Raw genomic sequence first — 11,002 nt, 5'->3', positions numbered from 1 at the left:
ATTACTAAAGTAATATTGTAAAATCATCTCTGCAATATCTATGTAACATTACACTGCAATATGCAATGTTGCAGTAATGTTGTTACAAGCTTTTGTGTTGTATGGGACAGTTTCTGCTATTATTAAATTAATAGGCATCATCTGTTGGTTCCACCACGAATATTACCATTTATTGCCATTAGAGTGAAATCTGTTTAGTGAAACATTGACCGTTAGCTCGTGTAATCGATGCGAAAAAAGATTCGTGATTGAATTTGGACATTGAAAACCCACTATGCCACGTTAGAATCCTATCTCACAATAAAGGACAAACTTTACTCAAATACGAGCAATAATTTGAGTATATGTATAAGTTGTCGCTTTTTTTTTCTGTGATACGTTCGCGATATTCCCCGAATATTCCCAGAATATACACGTGCTGTTGGGGATACCAGGTAAAAACAGAATTTCGTTTCGTCCGTTTCGGTCTGTGCGAGCGAACTAATATTAGCTGGAAAGCTTCGAGTTGAGTTCGGACGGGAGTGCGATTTTGCACTTGTGCGGCTTTAGACGCAGGGAGGGGGGGAGCGGAGAACGAATACTCACTGGTGACCAGTTCGTAGATCATCTTCCGCGGCATGCCCCTGTCGCCGTCACGGGCCTTCACGGTCATCACGAGAGTCCCGATGGGATCGTCCTCGCGCACCACGCCCGTAAGCGAGTCCAGGAATTCCGGCGGACTATTCTGAATGTCCGCCACCTTGATCTCGACACCGGTGGTTCCATTGTTCAGGCCGTCCTGCGGACAAAATTCGTACAATCGCGTCGACCCTGGGCCTTGCTTTTGTCCGGGATCGGGAAATTGGGATACGCGCAACACTCGCCGACCACGTTCTCGCAGCACAATCGCGAATTTCCATCTCCTTATTTCATTCCCTCCGCATTTCCTCCCTCGTTACTTCACGTGCCTTAAAAATGTAGACTCGGCAATCGTACGAATTAATATAGGATTGCACGCGGAAAAACGTCACCTAAAATTTACCCTCGCCCGTCTCTTCTAGCGTTGACAACGTTGAAGAGAAGAATTCTGTACCTGAGAAGTTAACTGACATTTAGGAAATTTATGCAGAAGAGCCAAAATCAACACGCGTATCTCTACAAGTCGTTTTTTTAATAATATTTTTCTGAAGTTTGTTTGAAAATACTTTTTCCAAACAAACTTTCCATTCGCCCTGCAGCTACGATAATTTATTATTTTGAAACAAATAACTAGAGCAGTTGAGATAAAAATCTCAAAATCGAACACTTTGTAGTTTACTTTTTCAAGTACAGAATTAAGTAAATATTCGAAGCATTCACTCCGATCTATTTATCAAGAATATTATTCTGACAAACTTTCCGTCGAATCTTTCGACACTACTCTCGCTTCGTAAACCAATAATGAGATTTTCAAGGCTCATCCTTTTCGAGAGCGGACGTTGAAACGCGGAAAGATCGTCGCTATTATATAGATTGAGACGGTGCAAGCGTTCAAGTGAAAAAAGTAGATCCCTCCGAAATAGAAGGACACCAAATTTTCACCGGACTCTCGTCGCGACGATTTATCTCGCGCGGTCGTAATTTATGTGTCCGTTCGTTTCGCCGCGGTAATTGTGCGCGAACGGGACCGTCTTCCCACATGGTAAAAGGGATGGCACCTCGCTCGCTTCCGTAGAGAGAACGCGTAATTAAAATCAATCTCCGCCGCAGAAAGAGCCCATCGTTCGGCGAGCGTCGTGTCGCGAGTAACCGCAATTATCTCTTTATCTTGCGCACGTGGATGCGCGAGGAGCACGTGCGCGGCGTTGATTAATTAATCCCCACGGGGCCCCTCGATTATCGAGAGAAAAATCCGCGATTAGGCTGCAAGAACAGTATTAGAGGTTTTTCGCGGATCGGTTTTAAATTCCGCGCCATCCATGACGGGCTGCGAACAGGGAATCCCTGTTTTCAAAATCCTGCACGCAATAGAAACAATATTAGAAACAGGAATTATTAAATATTAAAAGACATCAAAGAAAATATTGAATAATAGGAAAGAGAACAAAGGAGAGTTTTATTAATTAATCCCTCACGGGACCCCTCGATTACCGAGAGAAAAATCCGCGATTAGGCTGCAAGAACAGTATTAGGGGCTTTTCGCGGATCGGTTTTAAATTCCGCGCCATTCATGGCGGATTGCGAATGGCGAATCTCTGTTTTCAAAATCCTGCGCGCAATAGGGACAATATTAGAAACAGGAATTATTAAATATTAAAAGACCTATAAAAAAATAGTAAATAATAGAAAAGCGAACAAAGGCGAGAGCTCAGATATAGTGCATAATTGAAAGGAATAATATGCAAGGTACAAATACAGGAACGCAGTCATAATCTAAAATATTTATAATAAGTAAATTCGGCCGTCTGCGGTCGAGGTTGGATCTTACAATTAGTGCGTAATTATACTTTTGCGTATCGTTCTTTTTCCAACAAAGCAAACTACACGCCGATTCTTTAACAGCGTAGTGTTATTAAAGAAAAAAAATTTCAATTTTTAAAGTAAAAGCATGGAGTATTAATCTGATTAATAAGGTTATCGAATTAATCAAGTAAATTGTAACGTCTCTGTTGTTCGATTCAACATTAATCTTTTCTGGGGACGGTTTCCTCTATTGTGCGCAGACGCTAACGCGATACCTCTCGGATTTCGGATTGCAAGGCATGCGTGGTAGCGAGTTGTGCGAAGAGCGCTAAATTCAAATTCAGAAGAGCCGAGAAGAGACCCGATCGGCAGATCGGTCGCCGCGCGACGCTGTTTATTTTTTTCCGCCCGTCATTTCCGCGTGCGTGGATCCGACGCAAAGATTTCGCGGCACGACGTCGGCGACGGCAGACGTGGATCGGGATCGCGTTTAACGCTAAACGCGCTACGAGAAAACGCGCCATTACATTGCTCGCGCGCGCGGCGGGCAAATATTTACTGTTTTTCTTCAATTTCACGTTATATTCCTCAGATATTGCGGCGGTGGGAAAATAGCCGTGGAAATCGACGGGTACAGATGGGAGAACCGCATCGATCATATACAGTTACGTTCGCGGTGCAGGGGGGCCTAAACGAGCTCAATGTTTGCCGCTTTGCGGCGCGAGCTACGCGTCTTCATACGCACGAAAACGCATGGTAAATCACGATTCTTGGTCTTTTTTGTTAGAGCCGGCACGGGGAGCCGGCGGGCTTGGACTTTTCCCACGCGTGTTTACGGTGTATTTTAACGGTGTATCGGAACGACGCCGACGTTGAATCAAAGGGTAAGCGAGGTAACCAAGGTTTCCGATTTCCGGGCACCGGGCCCGGCCGCAGTCTGCCTTTTATCCGCGAGCCCTTTGAAGTCACGTAAACTCGATAGTGTTCCTCGCGCTCGCCGGGGCTCGCGGGGAGTTCATTTTAAATAATGCGAGCGCCCTTCCAACCCCCGGAAGAGAGCGCTAAAGCTCCGCGCTGCATACGGGAGAAAGGCATTGAGATTGAAAGAAAGTCACGTTTAATATGCAACAGACGCGATCCGTCAAAGTGGCAGCGTAGCGGGAGGGTGGGCGAGTGAGGGCGAGGGAGAGAAATGTTGTTTAAACGTCGGCGATAGACGTAATTATCGAGAAACGTTCGATCGTTAATTAACGCCGCGAGAACCGCTCGCAGTTTCGCCACCGAAACGAACGGCCGGTGTGTTTAAGCCAAACCCGACGGCCGACAACAGACACACGCGAGTCCGCCCGACGCACGTCATTCTCGCGTCCTCGTTAGTTCGCAAATTCACCCGCAATCTCGGCTGCGCACCCCGTCACGGACGGGCTTATTGTTAGCCGGCGCGTTCGCGAGACGCGGGCGAAACACCCGGGTCGGCTTTTCTTCGTGGCGCACGTAATTAAAATCAATCCTTGAGTTGAGACAGAGTTGAAGAAAGCAGGGGGAAAAAGAGAGGGTTGAGGGAGGGAGAGAAAGAGAGAGTTGAAGAAAGGAGAGAAACAGAAATTTGAGGAAAAGAAACAAAGGAAGAGATTTGAGGGAGGGAGAGAAATGGAGATTTGAGGGAAGGAGAGAAAGAGAGTTGAGAGAAGGAGAGAAACGAAGATTCGAGGGAAAGAGAGAAAGAGTTGAGGGAAGGGTAGAAACGGATATTTGAGGGAAGGAGAGAAAGAGAGTTGAGGGAACAGGAGAAAGAGAGAATTGAAGAAAGGAGGCAAAGAGAGAATTGAGGGAAGGAGGAAAGAGGCAGTTTAAGGAAAGAGAGAAGAGAGAGTTGCGAGGAGGAGAGAGAGAGTGTGTGTGTGTGCAAGTGAGGATGGGGGAGAAGGGGGAGAGAGACAAGTATACTTACGCTTGCTCGTAGCAGTAGCTGATAGAAAGGCCTCTCCCGGTAGTCGAGGGGCTGCCGCAGCACCAGAGCGCCCACATACGTGTTCTGGCTTCTTTCGACGTTGACGATACCAAACTTCTCGCAGGCGTCCAGGAACTGTAACAAAAGCCGGCTCCGTCATTGGCGGTTCCGCGCGGGTTAATCGCGCGACCGGGCGCGGTCGATCGCTCAGCGTGTTATTCGTCGATTCTAGCGACGCACGGAGCCGAGATACCTCGGCGAGTATTCGCGAGCTTTCACCGTCTAACGTCTAATTAATCGATTTGTCGTCGCGTCGAGGATCCATCTAAAAGTTATGACGCCCCGTCACCTCGTCGCGGCTTCAGTGAAACGTTCGCTCCGAGCGTTCCATCAAATCCGCGTAGAGACTCGCAAAATTGTAAAGCCATAGCGCGTTAAATCACGCGGGAAATTTGGCAGTGGCCGGCACAATTTTCATGCGTGTAACGCTCCTCGGAGTAATGGAAAAGTATTAACACAGATTCAAAAATTACCATTAAAAAATTACAAAGTAAAAATCCATATCGTTCCACACACGATGCGCCGAGAAAGAGAGAGATATGCACCTGATAGATTCGGAATAATTCACGTTAAACGATCGAACTCGGGTCGAAAATAATAAGTGCGAATTTCAGAGCGTGTCTCTAACTTTTAATAAATTTTCGGCAAAAATCTCGCATTTGCTTCGAGCGGAGTCGCCGCGTCACCGCTATCGAAGCCGGCCTGGCGCGGATCGTTAGGCTGATTCTAGACTCAGCAAGGCGCAAGCCGCATGAAATCGGCCAATGACAGTCGATTATTCTTCTCATATTTGACTGTGACTGGCCGATTTCTTGCGACTCGCTGCGTCTACCGTAGAACCAGCCTTAGGCTGATGGCAGAGAACAATCCGTAAACGCTTAAGACTGTCTCAGTCGTAGACGTAGGGCAAGGCAGAGAGTAACGTAAGTCGTATACAATAGCCTTTCACGACTTATGTTTCTCTCTGCCTTGCCCTACGTCTACGACTGAGACAGTTTTAAGCGTTTACGGATTGTTCTCTGCCATCAGCCGTAAACTTATTCTACAATGGACGCAAAACACTAAAGCCGCAACGCAAGAAATCGACCAATCACAGTCAAATATGAGAAGAATGATCGACTGTCATTGGCCGATGTCTTGCGTTTCACGTCCATTGTAGAATGAGCTTTACGGCTGGATCTACGACACGGCAACTTGCAAGAAATCGACCAACGACAGTCGATTATTCTTCTCATATTTGACTGTGATCGGTCGATTTCTCGCGGCTCCCGACTTGCTGCGTCTATCGCGCAGATCCGGCCTAATAGAAAATTTCGCAGCTTACTCCGCTCTCGCGGATGACTCGCGCTATCCTCGGCATTGTAAACATTAGTCACGCTTAATAACTGGACGCGATCGCTCGGGCCAGCGGCGAATTCGCGTGCGAATTACGAAAACCGGGGAGAGCGGCGCGGCGGTCAGCATTAAAGTCTTGCCACCGTAAAGCCGGCGGGCCATTAGTTAAAAGGTTTTACGGTTTTATTGGTCGCGCCTAACGGCTCCGACCGGGAATTTATCGAGCGGATATGACGCGGAGGGGTGGGTGGGAGCGAGGGGATGCTGGTGCGTTATATGTGTACTAATATCCCGCCGCGCATCTTTTCCCCGGGAGGAGCGCGAGGGGGGAAGAGGAGGAAGCTGCGGGCAGATAATTTTAACGGGTCGCGAGATGATATACGAATCGGATCTCTCTCGTCTTCTTTTTTTCTTTTTCTCGCGAGGAGCAAAGAGAGAAAGAGAACGCGGGAGGAGCGATACGTTGCGCCGTTTTTCCCGTCCGCGTCGAGCGAATCTTCGTTTCCTTTCGCCCTATCGCGAGGAAACGGACGGCGCGCGTATCGCGTAACCGATCGACGGCGTCACGTCGATCGGCTCGCCGAGCGGAAAACGCGGTTTTCAACGGCGATTTTCCGCAGCAACGTGTTACAACTTCCCGTAAACACGAATAGTCGGGCGTGACTTGAATTTCACGGGCCCGCGCAAAAACTTATTACAGGACGTACTATCGGGCGCTCTATCCGAATTGGGTCCGCGCTAAATGAAATGTATAAAAAATTACATCTCCGGGTGCCTCCGTATCTAAAATTGATTTCCGGCAATTTCGCGCCGAATCGACAGCGCAAAACTCGGTCCAGATCAAAGAACAGCGTGGTATCGTTGAAATTAAGTTTAAAAGTGAAAAAAGAAATCTGTTTACTCGAATAAGTTGCAGGATGCATTCGAGTGAATAGATTTGTTGTTATAGGCTTCTAAATTTGATTTCCATGCTGTTCCCCGAATTGTCCGAACAGTGGAACACTGTCGGTCTGTACTCAAAAGCCACATAACTTGTATATTACACAAATGTTTTCACGAACTGACAGTTCTAGGAGCAAAAGGTGCCAAAAGTGCCGAATCACTCCAGCATTCCCTTAAACCGCGCGCCTGCATTTCTAATCGCAAGCGGGTATCGCGCCCGAAATAAACCCAACTTCGTGTCGTCGCGGCCGTGTCGCGGAAGAAGCCGCGAGAATTCAAATCCTCCTACGCGCGCGGAGGGACACGGTAATAAAATCTTCCCCCGTACGCATCGGAACGATTATTAAATTTGCGAGCGCCGCTCCCGCGCTCGCTCGCGCGAAATAGGCCACGCGTTTTCCGCAGGGGTTAACGCCGAGCGCTGCACGACGATGATTGCGAAAGTCCGACTGCGAGGAACTGGATGCCGTCGCCGCCGCCGTCGTCGCCGACGACGAGTCCTCGGCTCCCTCGGGCGTGCTGCTCGGCGTTGCGAGGCGAAGCGAGGCGAGGCGAACACGGCGTTCCCTCCGCTCCCTTTCTCTCTCCCTCTGAGTTTATTACAGGATACGAGAGTGGATAACTTAATGGAAAACTGCGAATTACAAAGCGCCTCGGCAGCGGCGCCGATATTCCGCCTCGCCTCGTCTCGCCTCGCCTCGCCTCGCCTCCGCGGACAAGGGGAACACTTCATCCGAGCTCTCTTCATTTACGTGAAACACCGGCACTTGTACATCTTTTATCCGCCGTGCAACCAGCTGCATCTCAACGAGGCCGTCCCCGATCCCGATTCCGAGATCTGCCCGGCGTCGCGTCGCAAAGGAGACCGAGACGACGCGCGGACGACGACTTCTTAATAAATCCTTTGAGCGGAAAACAACTTCCTCTCTCGCGGCCTGTTTATTATCCGCCTCCTCTCGCGACCCGTCAGGATAGTGGATACGAATTTAGAACAGATTTTTTTGTATTTTTTCCTCTCTTCGTTCCTCCTCTGTCTTCCTCTTTCCCGGACATTGCGTACTTCGCGACGGAATGCATAATTTAATCGGTAGCGATTGAAAGTGATCGACGGAAGGGTGGAATCTTTAGATAAACACCAAGCAAAAATTGGAGACAGATCCCGCGAGTTACGAAAGAAAAAGCAGTATACGCACCGGCCAAAATTATATCACCTTTCGATTCTTTAGTGTTGGTCTACAACCTTGCTTTAAGTAAGCTGTAAGCCTTAAGCCGTAAGAAATTAACCAATCACAGGCATTTATTCCCCTTACTCTCTCCTGTGATTGTTAATTTCTTACGGCTTAAAGCTTACAGCTTATTTAAAGCAAGATTGTAGACCAACACTTAGGCGCAACTAGTTTTAAAGTGCACGAATGAATAATTCGAAAATCATGATGTATTTTGTCTAATTTCGTTACTCTTTACACTGAAAAAATGATCTTGCAACTGCAGCAACAATTTTCCAGTACGACAAAATAACTGAGATATGTAAACTATGTAAGAAACATTTCCCCCAAATAAGTAAGCTAATTAAAAGCTTTCAGACTCATACAGCAACAATTTTCTAGGTACGGAAAAATAACTGAGATATATAAATGAACAACCAATGATGCGAAATCGCATATGTTTTGTACTTAATTAATTTAAGTATCAGAAACGGAATATCTATCTGAGCTGCTAGCGAATATTAGGAGCAAAGTGTTTCTGTGGCGTCCATCCATTATAACTTCGGAATGTGCTACTACAGTTATATATCCGACGAAGATTATTCTAGCTATGGTACCGACATTCATTTTTATTCAACGTGAATGATTAATATTTAATCATGAAACCTAAACTTTCCAGAAGGTATTACTAGAATGTCGCTGCTATAAATTTTACAGGCTACAAACCATTTTCTAACAGCTCCAAAAAACAACGATAAATTTTTGTTGCGATACTTAGAAATCTACCTGCGTATAAGATTTTTTTTGAGTGCATATTAAAGATGCACCTGTTATCAGGTGTCTACTGTAACATTTTGAGCACACCCGAGTCGAAATTTTGGTACTATTTTGACACTTTTAAGGCTAATTTACATCTACTTAGCTGATCTATACACCTACATAGACCAGCAATAACCCATTTTAATGCAGGGTTCGCAAAATTCAATATTTTTTGGATAAAGTCTATGCCAGTGATAAAAACCGGTATTTTCAGGAAAAACAGGTCTTCTCTATTAAAAACGATAAAATAAGTAGAAAACTTTTAGGAAGCACTGCACAAAAGTATTGTTTCCCGCATAAACTAAAAATAAAATTTAGTATCTCCGAAGTTATCGTTTTAAAAATATGTATTACTTTCAAGAAAACAATTTGTTTTAATTAAAAAACTTATATTATATTGGTTTCTTTTTAAAATGATTAATAACTAATTTAGTATTTAAAACAAACATCTTTTCTCATAAAGACTATAAAAATTATTAATATTTATATAAATATATTTTACTTAAGTATTAGTTATTTTTATAATTTTTGCCAATTTATTCCATTGGATAAAGTCCGGGACGATAAAAACTGGAATTTACCGCGGTTATTTCTACCCCCTGGATTTTTCCAGCCAACTGTGCTTTGATGACATTATATTTTTTACTTCTCCCTTCAATCTTTAATTCTAAAAATTTACTTTAGCTCCTACTTAAAAGGACCTACTTTAATGCTAAATTGACAAAAGTAGAAATTTCCGACACTATCAGTTTTAAAGTAGGAGTCAATTTTGTGCTTGCAATTCGACCTCTTTTACTGTCTCAGGTTCTACTATGTAATAGAATTAAAGGTTCAACATATAAGGGCCAAAATTTCGACTCGGGCATTCGGTGCACTTTGCCGAAAGTTATGCTTAGAAAACGTAAAGGTGATACAATTTCGGTCGGTACTGTATTAGCGGAGAGATTATTATATGAATCCATGTGGGACCTGTCAGGCTCCGTTACGCCCTTACTCGATCAGCAGTTCGGAAGAAACGTAAAACAGAGAGAGAGAGAGAGAGAGAGAGAAAGAGAGACGTAAAGAGGAAAACTCGTGTTTCTTTCGTCGGAAAGCGCGCTTCGTAAAGACATTAAGTCAAGAGAGATAAAGGAAGAAGAGGAGAGGAGAGACACGTTGTTGTCCTCCAGGTAATTCTATCAACGACGGATTTTCCGAGACGGCGGATCAGAAGGGCACGACTCCGTCCAGTTTGAAATCCTCCTCCGCGGAGGAGGATCTACGATAGAGAGAGAGGGTGGGGCGAGCAAGAAATTCGATCGCCGGGAGAAACCGGATAAAAATATCCTCCCCGAGACATTACCGCGCGCGCTAACGCGTATTAATGACTCACCTGTGGCTGTGGGACGCACGTTAGATCTATGATGTCGCCCAGCAGGTCAGGGTCCACGACCCTGATGCCCGGCAGTATGGTGGAGCCAACCGGGGTGTCCTCCTCGGCGACCGCCTCGTACGGGACGCCGAGGAAGTGCGGCGGATTGTCGTTCTCGTCCAGCACGATCACGTAGGCGTCGACGCCGACGATGTTGGGCTGCTGTCCCGCGGGCACCTCGTCCTCCAGAGTCACGCGGAAGCGTATCGTGTCGTTCTCCTGGAAAGCGAGGAGTAACGTGAGACGTTGCAAAATTTGCGAGCACGGGGAGCTTCGACTTGGCGGGAATTATGCCGTTAACTTTCAAGAGGGTTTCGAATTAACTTATATAAGAGGACTCGCGCTCTCGGGTGTTCTTAGCGCCAAGTTCGGGAGCGTTTAATATTTTTGTCCTTAAGCGCGAGGGCGTCCAATTTATGTGTTTAAGTTAAAGGTGTTGAGTGTGCGAGAGAGAGAAAGAGAGGAGAGATTCTATAATTTCGAGTATAAAGTCGTAAAGCGGACCTTAGAAATTAGGGATTTAATTCACTCTTCGCCTAAATCCCTTAACACTTTGACTGCCAGGCTAATTTTCAAGCGTGAGCTTTGGAAGAACCAAACTCGGCAAGTACGAAATCATATATAAATTATGCAGAGCCAGGCGATGCTGATCGTTCAGAATACGTCTATCTTCTTCGTTCCGCAAAATATACTCCTATTTAATTATTTCCCAGAGCATCACTCAAAATTATTTTAATAAATACCTGTTTTTTTAAATATAAAATATCAAGCATATTTAATACAATAGTTTCGATTTTACATAATTACTCTATAATAATCATATACATATTTGTATTTTTACAGTTTGACATATATACA

At 45.5% G+C, this 11,002-nt stretch overlaps 1 protein-coding gene across 1 annotated transcript in view; it reads right to left on the bottom strand.

Annotated features, from left to right (window-relative positions):
- Positions 1-11,002, bottom strand: part of LOC105569878 (cadherin-87A) — a 252,472-nt gene that overhangs the window by 15,004 nt on the left and 226,466 nt on the right. The window contains exons 6-8 of the mRNA XM_012026669.1: positions 10,106-10,363; positions 4,373-4,507; positions 586-778 (exon numbers count right to left, since the gene is read on the bottom strand). Coding sequence (XP_011882059.1) covers positions 586-778; positions 4,373-4,507; positions 10,106-10,363 — 586 coding nt within the window. The remainder of the gene's footprint in view (positions 1-585; positions 779-4,372; positions 4,508-10,105; positions 10,364-11,002) is intronic.

This window comes from Vollenhovia emeryi, unplaced genomic scaffold (genome assembly GCF_000949405.1).
Source record: "Vollenhovia emeryi isolate VEMERY1.0 unplaced genomic scaffold, V.emery_V1.0 DF939122.1, whole genome shotgun sequence".
Lineage (NCBI taxonomy): Eukaryota > Metazoa > Arthropoda > Insecta > Hymenoptera > Formicidae > Vollenhovia > Vollenhovia emeryi.
The sequence above is the reverse complement of the archived record's forward strand: the minus strand, read 5'-3'. Positions and strand labels throughout refer to the sequence as shown.